Consider the following 17,724-nt stretch of genomic DNA (forward strand, 5'->3'; position numbering starts at 1 on the left):
GAATGTCAAAAAAATGTAGGACAAAAATCAAAACAATATTCCTGACTGAGGTCCAGTGCTGGGCTTTTTTTTCCCACTACACTTTCACAGACAAGTCCTGGTTGGACTCCACTAAAAAAACAAAGCCTGGGCATTTATCCAACTGCTCAGTTTGCCACCATGATGATGAATGACTAATTAGTCCAGGCTACTACCGCTCCCAAACTTTGACCTCATACTGCTTCAATGGAAGGGTCTAATGGTGTTGGCAAAGAAGCATATCCGACTCATACAGACCGACAGTAGCGTCATTTAGCAGATTTATTCTGTGGCTGTGATGACTATCCGTTGTAGGGATCATCACAGAGTTAATCATCTGGGGTCCATGAGGAGCCACAGCAGATCAATAACTTGCTCCAATTGATTAAATGCAGAGTCAAAGTGACTAATGGAGCAATCAATCAACGTCGTCATCACAGCTTGTTAGAGTAAAAATGTGCAATTCTGACATCAATTAGATCTATTTAAACCTTGAACATCTGGAGACTCAGAAAGATTTCAATGGAATGCTGCGTTACATTAATGAGAAAAGTTGTACCTCCATTATTTCTAGAATACGGTTTTCTTTCTGAAAATAAAAGCATTTCCAACACACCTGACATCTAAAACATGCAGGACAGTAGCTCTCCAGGACTGGAGTTGGAGACCTCTGGTCTGAGCACATTGTAAATGAAATAATAACATCAAATGTCAATATATATATAATATAATATCAAAATCATCAAGAATTTGACCCGAATGTGATATTTCTCATCATAAAATTTTTATGTTGTTTTGAGTTTGACCCAAATGTCTTTGTTGACAGCACCTTGTACCTCAGCTGTGACATATGAAACTTCAAATACTGGTTCCTGGGAGCATCACTTCCAAACATCATTCATTCATCCACCTTCCACCACTTATCCATTTCCGGGTCATGGGGGTTGCTGGGGCCAGTCTCACCTCACACTGGGTGAGGGCAGGGTACACCTTGGACAGGTGACCAGTCCATTGTTGGGCCAACACACAGACACAGACAGAGATGACCACTCACTCACACTCAGACCTATGGACAATTTCAAATCACAAATCAACCTAGACATGCATGTCTGAAGATGGTGGGAGCAAACCCACACAAGCATGGGCAGAACATGCAAACACTGCACAGAAAGGCTTGTAAACAGGGACCAAACCATGAAAAATAAAACAATCATGAATCAGGTTCTTATCATCATCACTTCGTGAGGTCATCAAATCAATGACCTGAGGTGTCAACATACAATTGGTGAGTATTTGAGGTGAGGTACAGATTACAGAAATCTACTCTCAGTAGTAACCAGCAAGGATAAACCTGCAATGAACCTGCATTATTGATGGTCTACTTTTCACTCTCGGCATCCACATCAAATAAGGCAGCAGCCAACAGGAGCCAGCAGCTTGCCTGTACACAACCTGCGGCATGTCTGCATTCACTTCCTGTTTTCTTTCCTGTTCTAACACAGGACTTCCTGTGACTACTGACACTGATAGTAATGTCTCTCACATGGTTTCTACTCAGCCAAGCCTGAAATGACAGCTGTTCAACATTACGTCCAAAATGTTGAGAGGGAGGGGGGAAGGTTTATTTTACTTTGATCACCCAAATGGTCTCTGAGTCAGAAATAAGACAATGCTGTTAAAAAAAAGTGGTTGTTGATGAAAGGGAACATGTATTGTAGGAAGTTGAGAGATGAAGTCATAAACAATAAAATGGCTGTAAGATCAGTAAACATTTTTGGTCTGGTATGACGTTGCTCATGGTGGCTAATGTTAGCATTGGATAAATATTGCAGTTCAACTTTTTCCAAATGAAAATATGTCTGATTGTGGCCCATATCGTTCCGCGCCTAGGCTAATGTGTATGCCAGAATTTGTCATGTAATCAAACTCACACTCGTCACAAGGCACAACCTCAGTTGTCCTAAAGTACAGTTCCTGAACAACATCATTTTGGAAGGAGCTTTGCAAAAGGCCTGATATAAAAAAGAATCTACATAAAAAAATAAATCACATTTACACGTGGATAAGACTCAGACAAGCTTATTTTTCTTACAGTTCTGATGCATTTCCAGTGGAAAAACAAAAACAAAATTGGATATAACCACTCCCAGAACATTATAATTATGTCTGTGTGCATGTGCCAATGTGCTGTCCAGTCCTGAGTTGTGGTCAGCCTCGAGATTGGCCACCATTCTAGCTACTCCAGAAGTCAAGTATTCAACAGTACCATTGATCAGGTTAAATCATTTCAACTACTGCTGTAAATCACTGCACCAGACAACGTTAAACTAAAGGACACAACAATACTGATTCGTAGTGTCATCACAACACATATGAAACACCATTGCAGGTGTGACAATGTACTAAAACTTGCTACAGTGGAAAATGTTGAGAAATTTTCTCCTCCATCTTGCATATTATTCTCTTATATCTGATATATGACTCCACTGGTTGTAAAAAGGAGTCAGATTGTATTGAAGTCTAAGGGAAATGTCTCTACTTCTCCCTTTATTTATCAACTAAGTAAATGTGTTCCTAATAAGATCGTGGTTTCAGCTACTAGACTTAACTCTTCAAAAGCTACAACATAATGTTCCTTTATTGAATGATGGAACCAGGAGGAAGGTTGGAAATAAAGCAAGGGATGAATTGGGGCGTGGCTACTGTGTGTTTGACAGAATGCACCATCCAATCAGGCTAGAGTACAAAGCTTCAGATCAAGTCCTCATTCCTTCCCACCTTCTCCAAACTTTTGGTCACTTTTGGTTTTAAAAAAACAATTAAAAAACTGAAGGCTTCAAAGCAGCAGTTCACAAACCAATGGGTGACCTCACATTGGGATGGCATTTGTTCTGACAGCCATAATCTACGTAAAACAGCTGCAGAACTCTGTTTAAATCTCTTTAGATGGTAGAAAATGTACACAACCTCTGTAATGGGTTACGTGAATATAAATGTAGAGAATAAATGTGTTTCAGGATAGTTACAGTGTTACCAATTGGAATACTATATAGGTCAGACATTTCAGCCATCAGGAACATTGATACCAATATTCAATAGTCATAAAAGAAGCGATACATAACAGAGACAAATTGCAGTGTCACAATAAAAATAACGCAAAGGCCAAGCAGGTGTTTTCTTCATAAATGCAGCATGCTGGTTAAAGTTCAGAGCAGCAGTCAATACATGGATGTTAAATCTAACATCCATGTCCTTTTAGAACAAACCACAATGACAGAACCAGCACAAAAACTTAAATCCTCATCCCCTTAAAACCATCAGGGTGTCTTATTTTGGTCATATTGAGAGGAAATGGTCTATAGCTGTGCACCTAACAAAATGTCTATGTACCTAGCATGGAAAAATAAGCCTTAAAATCACAACGTACAGATGATGGAGTTTTATCTTCTTGGGAGGTCATCATGTTCCAATTATAACAGAGTGAGCAGCACATCTCTTCTACCTCTTGCCATCATTTAAAAGCTACAAGTTCAAAGTTCAAACCTCAACTGTGTCAGGAGTCTTATCCCAAAGAGACTGCTTCTGAAGACTGACTTTATCACAGTGGTAAGACTAGACATTGCATTTCAAAGGCCTTCATATGTTTCCTTCCCCTCCTGGACCACAAGGGCTCCAACAGGAGGAACCTTCGTGGGCCAACATAACATAAATATAAGATTTGTTTTGCTGCAGTAACGAAAATAATGCATCAGTAAACTGAGAGCCGATTTATAGAATATGACACAGAGTATATCAACAACACCTGCCTAATACTGTGACGCTCTAAAACAGCCATGGACTCCATTAGACCTCTAAAGGTGAGCTATGGTATCTGGATCAAGGCATTAGCTGCAGATCTGGATTTTTTTTCCACCTTATCCCACAGATGCTGAATTGGACTGAGATTTGGGGAATCTGGAGCCCAGTTTACACTGAACTGGTTGTTGTTCCTCAAACCATTCCTGAACTGTTGCTACAGTGAAGTGGAGCATTATACAGCTGAAAGAGGCCACTGACATTAGAGAATACTGTTTCTGTCAGGTTTAGGTTGTTGCTCAGTGTCAAAGTAACCAACCAACTTGCCTGCTTCCCAAAATGCATCTTTGTGCCATGTCTTCTAAAGGTAAGAGACACATTCAGACAAATTCGGCCATCCAAGTGATGTAAAAGAAAACCTGAGGTTGAGCTACAGTGCTCTTATGTACCACTCTGTGCTAAGCTATATCACATATCCTTAAAGATTAAGGAGTTTTGTCTATTGTCTTTTACTGTATAACTGGTCCCATTCATGTCAAAATGTTATGGATATGGTGTAAAACACAATATTTAAATTCTGAAATCCAAATCCAAATTGCTAAAAGAGAGTCTAAGTCGAGTCCTAGTCAAACCTTGAGACCTAATCCAAGCCAAAGCCATCAAGGTCGATATGAAGCATCTCTTTATGCTTTATTGTTACTGACCATATGAATATAATGATCAACAGTTTACATCAAATTATTACAAAAAACATACAACAAAGTCAGAGTCCACATGGGTGACAGTGTTAGATAACATGCCAACATATTCAATGAGGATTACATCTCTAGTGTGATCTCATTTTATCAGTGAACAACGAATTCATGCTATATTCCTACAGTCTTTACCTCATCAAGGTTTAACACCTCTGCCCTCAGTCCCTCATGTGACCCTGTGTGTATACAAACCCTCAGAAGTCCAAAAATGATCAATAACTGGATGGCTGGATGAGAAATCAGATTTGAAAGAGATATGACACCAACAGATATGATTTGATGATCCACATTGGCACACACATATATAGAAAATATAACACAACTCTTGTTTGTCTTCGGCAGGAAGCACAAGGCACCAGGGCGGGTTCACAGCACAGGAAGTTTGCATCCTGACACCAAAATCGAGTGAGAAAATACTTTTCTATTGACCACAAAGGCACAGAGGATATCTACCCTTTAAATACCAAATATGTTGTCATAAATAGCAGATTTTTTTGATTTTTCTTTTACTAAAAACTGCAGATTTTCAAGAAAATGACGCACATTATAATATGTGTATCACATATGTGAAAGCAGCACAAGCCTGTAGTGCCACTGGAGCAACAGGCTGACACTGCTTGGTAAGATAATAAGAGAATTCTGTTTCTTTCAGAGCTGAATGTGTTGAAGGGCTTTAGTATCTCAGATAGACTTCATAATGTGCATATTAAGTGTAGTAGCTTCCTGTTGTCATTTACCAAGAAAATGCACATTAAACTGAACCCTGAGAGCTGATGAGTCCTCTTGTCACATGAAGTAGTGCACACACTTCTCATATCATACAGTTTCACCTTGATGACAGGAAGTGAGAAACCTTTTAGTCTCTTGATTTTATTTTCCTGAAAATACGACGAAATCTTTGACTTACCTTGAAAACATCTCCATAGGTGCCGCACCCAAGCCTGTGTATTAACTCATATTCATCCAAAGGGTCCTGGAATGACACCCCTATCCTGTCCATGTTTGCAGACACCTCTCTGGCCGGGTTTCTTACTCACACATCCCGGCCGCTGTCGCAGCAGATCAACACACACACAGGGCTGATCGCAGACGGGACACCAACGCACACCTGACACACACAACCACACGAGCACGCGAGGAAAGTACAGGAGGCGCTGTGGTGATCACGCATGCGCAGACGGCGTCAACAGGGTCAGGCACAGAAAGGATTTTCTCTTCTCGCTGAGATAAGTAGAAACTTGTTTCAAAGTGTCAGCCCACCATGAAGTCACCCGCTGACTTAAGAGAAAGTGATTTGGAGCCTCCACTTCATCAGGAGAAGGTGGAGCTGAAGAGGCGTGACCTGCTCTGTACTGTATCATGATTGGGTGGTGTAGTCTGTCCATCACGATTATCCTCTGAATGGGGCCATCATTTCAAAATGAACGTTATATTATATTGAAGAATAGTGACTGGAACCCTAAATTCAGTAGAGAAACATTTAATGATCTTATTAATCAAGTCAGAATGGGAGCCATTTTCACATAGACTTCAATACAATTTGACTTCTTTTTCCAACTGGAACAGCTAACTTTAGGCTACATCCTCTCAAACGGTCATATCGAGATGGATCCTTCAAAAATACAGGATGTACTTAAATGGCTTTCTCCCACATCCCGTAAGGAGTTGCAATGTTTTCTGGGGTGTGCCAACTTCTCTAGGAAGTTCATCAAGGGGTTCAGCTCTGTGGCTGCCCACCTCCATGTTCTCACCTCTCCACCTGCCGAGAAGGTCTTCCAGCGCCTGAAGGAAATTCTTCGCAGCAGCTCCAGTCCTTGCCAAACCAGCAGAACAATTCATTGTTGAGGTGGACGCCTCAGATACGGGGATTGGTGCTGACCTGTTCCAGAGGATGGGTAAGGATGGAAAGGTTCATCTGTGTGCTGAGCTTTCTAGAAAGCTGTCCGCTGCAAAAAGAAAGTACGTGGTGGGGGACCAGGAGCTGCTGGCGGTCAAAGTGGCGCTGGAAGAGCGCCATTATAATATGATGTCTGGTTGTCACTCCCAGAGCAACGGCCAAATCGAGAGGGTGAACCAACAATTGGAAGATGGGTTGTGCTATCTCACCTCTCAAAATCCCTCCAGTTGGTCTAAGTCTCTACCGTGGGTCGAGTTTGCACACAACATCCTGCCCTCTTCATCCTCAGGCTTAACCCCCTTCCAAGTGGTTTTTTTGATACCAACCCCCTCGCTTCAGGGCCCTGGAGAAAGATATCCTGGTCTGATGGTGCCGAGGCATGTGGGTCCTTCCAAGGATAGCTCTCCTTAAAACCTCACAGTCCTGCAAGAGCTCTGCCAACCACCACCGCCCCGCTCCAGACTACACTCCTGGACAGAAGGTGTGGCTATCGTGATCTCCCTCACCAAGTCCAGTGCCGTAAGTTGTCGCCTAGATTTATCGGACCATTCCCCATCTCAAAGATTATTAACCGCTCTGCTGTTAGACTGCAGTTTCCCAGGTCCTCCAGAATCCGCTTCACCTTCCATGTCAGCTGCATCCAGCCTTTCAAGGAGAGTCCTCTTGTTCCAGCCCCCAGACCACCTCCTCCCACCCGAATCGTTGGTGGAGGACCTGTGTACACCATGAAAAAGCTGTTGGTAGTTAGGCGGTGAGGCCAAGGCCTGCAGTATCTTGTAAGACTGGGAGGGATACGGCCCAGAGGAAAGATCCTGGGTGCCCTTTTGGCATATTGTGGGAGGTACTGTCAGGGTCAGTTAGTGCTAAGTGTCTATTGTTAGGGTTTAGTTGAGTTTTCTGTTCTCGTTTTGTCACCTCCTGTTTTATTTTGTCCTCATCCCTGGCTTCTGGTCCAGCTTCCCTGCCCTAATGTGTTTCACCTGTGTATTTTGTTTCCCTCCTTGTGTAAGCTGCGTTTCCCTTCCTTTCTGTTCCAGATCAGCTCGGTGTTCCAGCATTCATTTTCTGTTAATTTGCCTACCTGGTTTTGACCCCACCTGCAATAAACAACTGTGAGCAAGCCTGAGCTATCTGGTTCCATCATTGTGTCCTGATTCGTACCTGATAGTTACTCTTTGGAATGACGGTTTAAGGTTCTTCAGCATTGGCTCCACTTTATAGCCCTGGAACTAACATCCACTGGATACTCTATGGTTATACTCAAGTTGATTCTGTATCGTTCTATTTTATGTCGTGGTTATTTACATTTTTTGTGTTTATTTATTGTGTGTATGTTGTAATTTGTATAGATGTATGAGTTGTGTGTTTTTTTATGGAAACCCCACTGCAAGCTGTTGTGAAAGATTAATCTCTGTTCAATGGTCCATGGAGGTTAATTCTGTATTTATTGAAACATCAAATCAAATCAAATCAGATTTATTTGTATAGCGCCAAATCATAACAAAGTTACATCAAGGCACTTTACATATAGAGCAGGTCTAGAGCAAACTCTTTATAAATTTATTTAAAGAGACCCAACAGATCCCCCGATGAGCAAGATCTTTGGCGACAGTGGCAAAGAAAACATTCCTGTAAGAGGCAGAAACCTCAGGCAGAACCAGGCTCAGCGTTCCCTCAGCAGTCTAGGCCTATAGTAGCATAACTAAAGACTCAGAACTGAGCTCTGTCATATAGAAAAGTTTTAAGCCTGCTCTTGAAAATTGCTGAATTGTCTCCTGATTGGAGGCTATAGGAACCACAAGTAAACCTCCATCATCTAAACAGCTCACTAACTCATTTTCTACAGCTTACCCGTTTCCAGTTTACAGGCTTTACTGAAACATATTCTGCCCGTCTACAAACAGACAGGTGGGCATGTTTATTCAAGCGTTCTTTACCTTGATGTCTTCCTCATGTGATGTTACTGTGAAGTGTCAGCTGTGTAAAACAGATAATCTCTACTAAAAACACTTTCATGGCAGGAAGTTCTCAAGATTCACTTCCAAAGAGCTCTTATTCCTCACAGCTTCTAATGCTCTTATTTGCCCAGAAAACCGTATGCATGAGATCAGCATCTGATCTCATGGATGTGGAACAGCATATTGGTTCAGAGGGTTCTGATTTCAGCATTCCAGTCAATCACTGATACAGCGAACATTTTGAAATGATCTTTCTGTGTGAAGTTTGAATGTTCTCTGTTCCTGGTCCTCCAGTTTCCTCTCACAATCCAAAGACATGCAGCTCCACGATGAAAACATATCCATGACTGGGGATGAAGTAGAGGTGAGAAGGCTAAAAGGATAAAGAGTTCAGATCATGGATCTGTTAATCCTGTAATGCTGTATCATATGTGATCCATACATTTCTGAGACCACCACCTGGCAAAATACAAAAGATTTGAAATGGCAGCTGTTTGAAAAAATAAAGATGTAGATGACCATGGACATCTACATCTTCATGTTATTGCCCAAATTGTGTGGAATGCCTGATGTATTAAATATGATACAAACAAAAAGCAAATATTAAATGTTCAGTTTTTTTAATTAATTAGTTAATTAATTAACTTAATTTCAATTTAGAAAATTTAGAAATTTCTCTCCATTATTTCTTGGGTCTGGCATTATAAGAACTACATGCATCTCTGTGTTTACTGAATAAAGAGGACTGCAGCATTAAGACATCTTTCCATAGGTGGAGCTGGATCTAGATCTTTGCTGCCTATGGACTGGGACAATTCCACATTACAGATAGGAATATAAGTTCTCAGGTATATCAAGCCCTCTTCCAGACTAATGCCACTCCAAAAGACCCAAAAATTTGAGAAAACCCATCTTCTGGAGTTGTTCAGTTGGGAGATTCAGTCAGCTAATACACATTAGCCGGTCTCATCACTGTTGTCAGTCTTTATTTGGAGATACAAAACATGAACAAAAACCACAAGTCATCAAGCAAATAGGATGTAGCAGGGCCGCCTAATGTGGCTCTGGCTCAACAGTGCATGGTCTTCCTGGTCTTCTCTAATAGCTTAAAAACTGGCCCAGTTTAGCTACTCAAAACAAAAGGCCACCTAATTTAGAAAAAAGCAAAAGCAAAGTAAGGCAACATAGAGCTAGCAAGAAAGAAGCTTTTGATAGAGAAGAGGTGGACAATGTTACACAGTAACTATCCTAAATTAATCACTTCCAAGGCTTCAGTCATGAACAGGTTCCCTATAGTTAATATTTACAGATCTGTACGCTGAGTTCTGGTAGTCTCCTTGATCCTTTGGTTAATACAGCCACATTTGAGTCAATGAGATGGTAATTGTCAGATAGTCCCCTGTGCAATTGGCTGCCAATTAAAACATTTATGAGCAAAGATTACAATCTATCAAACTGGGTAGCTCCCAGAATAGATTTTCAATAAAACCAGTGAAATTTTCCTTCAGTTCTAACCTGATATTTGATATTGAACTCAACATCATCTGTGCAAGTGAGATCTGTTGCTGGAAACTAAGAGGATGTTCACTGAAAACCACCTCTGGATGAAAAGGCCCAGAAACAGAAGTGAGACTAATCATGTTTCTGTGTTCACAGTATGTCTGACTGATTCTCCACTACCTGTCCCACAAATCTACAGTGACTTGCGCTGCCGCTTCATGAAGGACATGGAGTAATCCCCAGCAGGTGTGCTTTTCTGTCTCTTCATCTGGACCTGGGACTGTGCGGTGAGCTGCAGCTTGATGGCGCTGGAGTTCACTTTGGCCGCACACAGAAGTTCCTTCATGCCCTTCATCTTTTCACTCTGAAAGATGACAACCGGACCAGCTGGGGAGGGGGACGCCTGCTGCTGGGACGAGGGCGAGGATGTAGAATCTGGGCTGGGGGACTTGGGTTTTCCTTCAGAATCTCCAGCCCTTAGGCCCTGTGAAGAGCGGCGACGACCCCCTCCATCACCCACTTTCTTCAGCTGAGTAGCTGCTGTGGCTGCTGCTAGCTGGGTGGGTGGGGAGGTGGGTGCAGCAGGAGGAGGAGAGTTCTGCTCCTCCAGCTTGGACTCCCTCCTAGGGCCTCGCCTGCGGCCCTCCCGGGGGTCATCACTCGACTGGTCATCATCATCCTGCGACTCTGGTTCTTTGGTGATAATGGTCACCTTCTGACGCACCTTTAGAAGCAAAGGACAAGCCCATTTTTATCATTGTCACATGAGTTGGTTTCAGTCACTCTGATGTTCAAAGGTAGAGCTGATCTGGGTCTCACCTGAGCTTCAAAGCGGCTTAGAGACTGGACCAGGTAGGTGGCCCAGCCTACATGAAGGACAGGCGTCGGACTGCCCTCCTCCCATTTGCAGATGCCATCATAGAAACGAAGCAGGTGGGCAAAGCATTCTGGGTCTTGTAGGGCTGAGAATGCTGTGGATAGTTTGGGGTGTTCCTGGAGGTGTGAGGGTCACAGGAAAAAAGAGAGAGAGAGAGAGATAGAGCGATTTAGTCGATGCCCCATGCTAAAACTAGGTGAAAATGGCAGAGATTATTCTTACGCTTTTACCAGACGATGAAATGATGCTACCGTGAATACACACAAATATAACTCTAATCTGTGGGGATAATTGACTTTAGTTGCTCTGCCAAGATGAACACTCACCTTGTCAGCGCTGTCTCCTCCCTCCCCTCCCTCCCCAGGACTCTCTGCAGCAGCAGTTTCTTTCAGCAGAGTGGGGATCACATCGTTTGCAATGTCAAAGAACTCTTTGTAGATCTCTTCGTCCTCACGGAAATAATTATAGCTGGAGGACCAGGTAATAAGACACTTTCAATAACAGCAGGAAGACAAGATTGATAATTTCGCTTTGGTCTACTCTCTCTGCCTTAATTAGCACTGACCTTCGAATGCAAGTTATTTACAATGTGCAAAGTTTGACGGTAATTAGTTATTCAGTTGTTTCAATGCGTCTTTACTGTGTAGATTTTAGTTTAGACATTCTTTATAGTTTCTATGGCAGACCAGGGATGTCAGAGAAAAAGGAACTAAGCAAAGTCTTAATTTCATATTTTAGACATTTAAATCAGGAATTAATTATCAACTCAAGAATTAATCATAATAATTCTAATAAAGATTTAGAAAGCAAATAACAAAAACAGCATAAAATCCATTAAATTAATTCGTAAATACATTTTGTTAATTCTTGAATGAATGCTAAAAATATTGATTGGTGGATTAATGGTTCATTTATTAAGAAAGTTTTTTTATATGTTAATATCTCTTTTAATTTTTTTTTCCATTTCCAGATTTTTCACTTTTTCTCTATATTTATACTTTTAAATTATTTATGTCTTCATTTATATCTGAAATCCTACAAGTGTATCAGAGAGGCATCAGAGAAACCCAGACATGTGGAAGAACACACACGCATGCACATATACACAATGAAGAAGAACAATGGGTGGCAGGAAAAGGAAGATGAGAGGTGGGAAGGGAATGTGTGCTGGGTCCATGTTTGTATTTTTAGCTGCAAATCATGAAAAGTGTGTTTAAAGGGGAAGAGACAGAGTGAGTATGCAGAGTTGGACGATTCCAGACTCAACTACCAAACACTGTCAAACTTAGAGCGTCAGTGAACAACCTATACTGTCACAACACCTTCATTTTCGAACTATTTTCCAAGGTAACAATATACATTACATTCACACGGTCACTCTCAGCATTATGACATTGTCGCAACTGGTCAGGAAACATAATGTGGTATTTACTGCCACCAACAGTTTGTCTGGTCAAATGACTGAAGCTGACTCAGGGTGCTCACTAGCTTCACCCTTTTGTTCACAGTGATGAAACTCTGCTTTCAGCACTTATCATGTATCGCTATAGTTCTATTTGAGACTGTCAGGAGTAAAGTGGTGAAACACACAACTCCCTGGTTTTATCAGTGAGCAATTGCCACACACTAGAAATGAAGTTCAGGTCAAACGAACAAATTTTATCTTTAATGCCACAGTACAGTACCATACGCAACATTTCCTGAGGAAAACTACAGCCATAAAATCTCTTCTAATTTTGGTTTCTGAACAAAGACTAAAATGAGACGAGAACTTTATAAACATTTAGTCATTTCTAGTCTGAAAATTAGATGAATAATAACAAAAAAAAAATCAATCATTAGTAGAAATCAAAGTAAAAGTTAAAAATAATTGGGAAAAAATATTGCATTGTTTATTTTAAGTCATACTACCCAGGCCTCCTGTGGCCTTTGCTCACCTCCTAAGTCACTGTTTGGTGTCATGTTTTTGTTTTTCTTTATCAAGTCACTGTATTGTAAGGTCTTAAAATCTTTTGTCTAGACCTATAAATGTCAGCTAATGGTCCTCTCCTGAAGAACATTAAAAGACCTAGAAATTTGATTGTTTGGTCTCTGGCTATGTTTCTGCAGTTATGAGCAGTCAACAGCCTTCCTGTCTCCTGTGGTGTGTGAAAGAGTGAACTCACTCCTGCATGACTTGAGCAGCTTCAGCCCAGGCCCTTAGAGCCTCACGCACGTCCCTGTGTCTGTAGTGAAAGCCAGCCAGATACATGTAGGGGTAGATGTGCTCATTATTGTAGTGCTTCTGAGCAGAATTCACAGCCTGAGAAAGAGACAGTAATACAGGAATTAGGCAGGCCTTTTATATCACCTCCATACTCTTGAAGACCATTACACATTAGAGGGAAGAAAGTACAATGAGATCTTCTTAACTCTGATGGTCAACCCACATGTCAGTCTGTTCATGAGCTCATGTATAATACAAAAGATTTTAAAATTAATTTTATGTTTGCAATACCTAAGCTTTGGGAAAGTAGTGGTGGTAACAAATACATTCTGTGTGACTCCTCTATTTTGTTCTTACCTTTAGGTGGATTTGTAGAGGGTTCTCCTTTCCTGGGATTGGATCCTGGTCCTCAAGGTCTGCCAGAGTGCCCATGGCCATAGGATACCTTGTGCACAGGAGGAAAGTAGGTGGATATGGACTTGAAACAGATTACATATAAATTGTTTGCAGTTAAGATTCACATCATTTTTCATATCACTTAATCACTTCAACAAAAGATCCTCACCTGTCCAGGTCGCCTCGTTCATACAGCAACCACAGCAGTTTCTGTTCAACACAAAGATCAGGAAGGGAAACACAAGACAGGTCATGAAAAAAGTCTCCTCTCAGTTCATCTAACGGAGGTATTTTTTCATTTCTCATTGAGGCATGACCAAATGGCCTTTGGTCTTTTAAAATCTCAATTCTAAAACAAAACAAAACAAACAAACCAAAAAAAAGAACAAGCCCAAACACTTTCTGATGAGCTGGTTGGAGTTGAGGCAGCATGGCAGCATAGTGGTTGGCGCTGTCGCCCCACAATAAGAAGCTTATGGGCTTGGTTCCTGGCCTGGGGCCTTTCTGTGTGGAGTTTGCATTTTCTCCACGTGCCTGTGTAAGTTTCCTCTGGGTATTGTGGTTTTCTCCCACCATCCAAAGGCAGGCTTGTTTAGGTTAATTGGTGAATGAAAATTGTTTGTAGGTCTGAGTGCGAGTTGTTGTTTGTCTGTCTGCCTCTGTGTGTTGGCCCTGTGACAGACAGGAGATCTGTCCAGGGTGTACCCCACCCTCGCCCAATGTCAGCTTGGATTGGCTCAAGCATCCCTCAATGGCCAGAAAACAACAAGCAGTAGAAGATAAATGAATGAATGGTTTGAGCTGCTCAGCTAACTGCAGGAAGAAGACGTGAGGGGGCCTGTATCTACCAGTGCATTTTCGAACAGCAATAGACTCTTTGGGCTTGATATGAGCCACTAAAAAAGAAAATCCATGTCTGTTGGTTGTGCAAAGGTCAGATTGACAGTTGTAGTCTCTACTTCAGTTAAAGTTAGGAAAGTTTATTCAAGAGTTTTTCTGATCAGATCTCTGACCTTAAGATTGGCATTTTCTGAAAACTGTCAAGTACAGAGGAAAGATGAAAATGACAAATAAGTAAATACACATTACAGGTATTGGTGCTCACCTGTTGTAGTTGCAGGAGCTCAGAGCTGTCAGTGTGAAGGTCTAGTGATGGGTTGATAGCACAGATCATGAAGGCCACCTCCATGTTTCTATCGCATTTCATGTATGAGCCCTTCAAATAGAGCCAGCTCTACAGGAGACACAAATACATAGGACGGGAAGTATATATTGTGGCTCAGCCTGTTTGAAAAGCTCAATCATTACATCAGGTTTAAAAAGGATTTTACTCAGATTAATGGAAAAAGGTATAAAGAGAATTGACAGACTTTTGTGTAACTGCAGGAACTCAAAACAGGTAGCTTACATATTTCTCAGTAATCCTGGTCATTAGTTCAGTTACATCAAAGTAATATCTTTATTAATCTCCCCAATGATATATCCTGCTCTTTGCTGACCAAAAATATCCACCTAAAAGATATATATTTCCATCTGTTGCTCTCCACAGCATTGGGTCTGGTTGTCTCAAACAGGCATCTATAAAATCAATCATTTCTAAGGCTGGGACCTTTCCAACTACTATTAACACTGTATGAAAAGTGGCTGTAAGTGAATGTGACTGAGGAGGAGTTTGTATGGAAAAATGATACACTTCTGACATTTTGTTTGTTTTGTATTGTGAACATCATGATTCATCACATCATGAGAAAGATGAAGACAGGACTCACTTTCTCATTGACTCCTGCAGCAACTGTCTGTCCTCGACGGTCCTCATTGCCCTTTCCATGCCAAGTGACTTCTGCAGTCTCTTCTGCGTTTTTGCCAAAAATGACCCAAGCATGGTCCTCAGACAGAGCCAAGTGGACATCCTTCAGACCAAGGACCTGGCAAGCTGCCACCACTGCAAATGCCACCCCAGAGCTGTCCAGTTTGGTACCTGGTTTCATTTTAATCAAGAATTTTTGCCAGATTATTTAATATCCTAAGCATGCTCATATAGTAATTTTATGATAATAAATGTAATATCGCACCAGTGATGAGACTGAAGAGAGATTGGATGTGAGCCCGGTCCTTAAAGTAAGAGCGACTGAGGCTGTTCCAGATTACATCTGACACTTTTTTCACCAGCTCTCTGCTGGATCCTGCAGCAGTCCTCCGGTACTGGGACAAGTCGACTGCCCCACGGATCTGGGCCGTGAAACGCTCATACAGTGCAGAGATCATACCCAGCTCCACTGTGGGGAAGCAGGAGGTGGGACAGTCTGGTTCTAGTGGCTCAAATCGTACTCCTGGAACGTTTATGGGAATGACTCGATTCACAGCCAGGAAGTGCTCGACAAACCCCAGGACCAGGGAAAGAAGGGCCAGGTCCGGCTCAGACTTGCGGAGCTCTGCGTCAAATAGCTGAACCACACCGTCAATCCCTCGCAGGGGAAAGTGCTTTTTCTGTGCTGAGTGCAAGCCCATTGTGAAAAGTGCCAGTCACAAGCCAGATGTTCTTCTTACCTGCAGTGCTGAACATTACAGTGCAGTCAGTTTGTTAACGCTCATTTTCTTATAAGTCAAGACACACAATGAAGGAGCCATGCTGATCTGTACAATTTCTTTGTAAAGGTCCTCATCACATAAAGTCTTCACGTATTTATATATTATACATATACAATATATTATTATTTATTTCATACAATTCTATTCCGTGGTTTTTGGTTACATCTTACTTCTCTCTTGATTCTTTCTTTTAATATTATTATTTTCCTCATGTTTGTTTTTTGTTTATTTTATGCTGTATTAGTGAATTAGTTATTTTACTCTTCTCTTCCGATGCTTTTTGTTTGTACAGAAAGTAAATCACTCATCATTACGAGTAATTAATACGGTTTACTTATTTTGCCAGCGTCCTTTCAAAGCAAACCAACGTATCTATCCCTTGTGTGAGTACACAAAAAAGCTCATCGGTGATCTTTCCAGTAACAATGCCGGCCTTCTGCCTTCAGACAAATAGTCATCCTGGGCTGAGCAGCTTGTGCCGTTGCATAATGCCGCTAACACGGTGTATATGGCGCTGTGGTGGGCGGGGCACTCCACTGTCTGCTACAGGCGCCCATTCAACACAAGACTGCAACTACACTCCGTAAAGTTCGTTATTCCGGTTAATACGCCATAACAGCAGCACCACACACACAGCCTCTTACAGTACAGGGAACAATACTCACTTGGATTCGTTAACTCGCTAGACGGGCAATCTGACCGAAGCTAACTAGCGTCTTAAAGTTAAGTGAAGTTAACGGTAGCTCCCTACATAAGGTTACTATCTGTGTTATAACGCTGAATGAATCCTACATGATTTCAACAAAGGAGACAGGGGATTGTGAAATGGGTCGACCTGGACATTCAGTCCACACTGTGATAAATAGCTTGTAAGCAGCTGGCTGCATGACGACTGTTGTGAGACAGCTAACAAGCTAACGAGCTAGTTAGCTGAACTCAATACTTTTACATAACGCCCGTCCCTTCCCTTCCCTTTGGCGTCCCCAAGATCTCACTTAGCGATGATTCGCTCTGTGTTCCTTCCATTCCTACATCTGATCGGTCTATAATAGACCACAAACCTCTTTCTTCAGAGCATCGGCCACATGTTTTTGTTTGTGTCCCTCTTCTTTTGCCGCGCACTTCAGTCTGTCCCAATGTGTTGCCGATGTCTACGTTCGCGTAGCACAGTAGATCTCACAACAATACGCATGCCGCTGTCAGTGGCGGTTGAACACCGATCGGCCCACGGCCGTGGTTAGAGATCTAAACCGCTGCGCACACAGGCGCACTTCTTGTACACTGGGAAATGTAGTTCAATGCTTGTTATTTGTGAGCAGCCCGCCCCCCCAGGAGAGGGCAGCAGGACACCTTTACGTGCTTGAATCTTGAACAAAGGTAAGCGTTACATAATAGAAAACTGTTTGCCATAAAATTCACTCAGTTTTCAGTTGGACATAAAAGTGATGCATCATCATCATTTCGTTCACACGTGCATCTGTTATGTATCTGACCTATTGTTACGAAATAATTTTCTTGCTTGTATTTGATGACGAAACACTTTTATCAGAAAATCACCACCATTTTAATAAATGCTATTCAGTGTTCATTTTTGTTCAAAGCAGGAATACGACATAGTCTCTGTGTTCAGTAATATTCCTCCCAATAGTGCTGTTAAACATTTCTACATTCGTATATATTTTGTATTTTCCGTCGTCGTACTTGAATGACAAAGCGGCGAGTCACGTTGAGAA

General features: G+C 41.7%; 2 protein-coding genes across 10 annotated transcripts in view; both read right to left on the reverse strand.

Moving 5' to 3' along the window:
• The window catches only part of map4k2 (mitogen-activated protein kinase kinase kinase kinase 2), a 30,161-nt gene extending 24,327 nt beyond the window's left edge, over nucleotides 1-5,834 (reverse strand). For 4 of the 5 annotated variants that reach the window (XM_029526993.1, XM_029526990.1, XM_029526991.1 and 1 more), the window contains exon 1: nucleotides 5,476-5,834. In XM_029526993.1, the coding sequence (XP_029382853.1) occupies nucleotides 5,476-5,568 (93 nt within the window). In that variant the 5' untranslated portion in view covers nucleotides 5,569-5,834. The remainder of the gene's footprint in view (nucleotides 1-5,475) is intronic. The other variant, XM_029526994.1, reaches the window with a different exon arrangement.
• A 3,534-nt stretch (nucleotides 5,835-9,368) lies between these two features.
• men1 (multiple endocrine neoplasia I) lies at nucleotides 9,369-17,153 on the reverse strand. Of its 5 annotated transcripts, XM_029526322.1 has the most exons (10): nucleotides 17,053-17,153; nucleotides 15,475-15,957; nucleotides 15,172-15,380; nucleotides 14,508-14,636; nucleotides 13,572-13,612; nucleotides 13,364-13,451; nucleotides 12,966-13,102; nucleotides 11,127-11,268; nucleotides 10,743-10,916; nucleotides 10,117-10,647 (listed from the first exon to the last, which is right to left on the reverse strand). In XM_029526322.1, exons 2-10 carry the CDS (start codon nucleotides 15,908-15,910, stop codon nucleotides 10,117-10,119), a joined length of 1,887 nt encoding a protein of 628 aa, XP_029382182.1. In that variant the 5' UTR covers nucleotides 15,911-15,957; nucleotides 17,053-17,153. The 5 variants fall into 5 exon arrangements, with proteins under 5 accessions (XP_029382183.1, XP_029382182.1, XP_029382186.1 ...); XM_029526323.1 differs by lacking the exon at nucleotides 17,053-17,153 and having other exon boundaries at nucleotides 9,369-10,647; nucleotides 15,475-15,910; XM_029526326.1 differs by lacking the exon at nucleotides 17,053-17,153 and having other exon boundaries at nucleotides 10,743-10,894; nucleotides 11,123-11,268; nucleotides 15,277-15,380; nucleotides 15,475-15,910.
• Between the last annotated feature and the right edge of the window lie 571 nt (nucleotides 17,154-17,724).

This window comes from Echeneis naucrates, chromosome 18, assembly GCF_900963305.1.
Source record: "Echeneis naucrates chromosome 18, fEcheNa1.1, whole genome shotgun sequence".
Lineage (NCBI taxonomy): Eukaryota > Metazoa > Chordata > Actinopteri > Carangiformes > Echeneidae > Echeneis > Echeneis naucrates.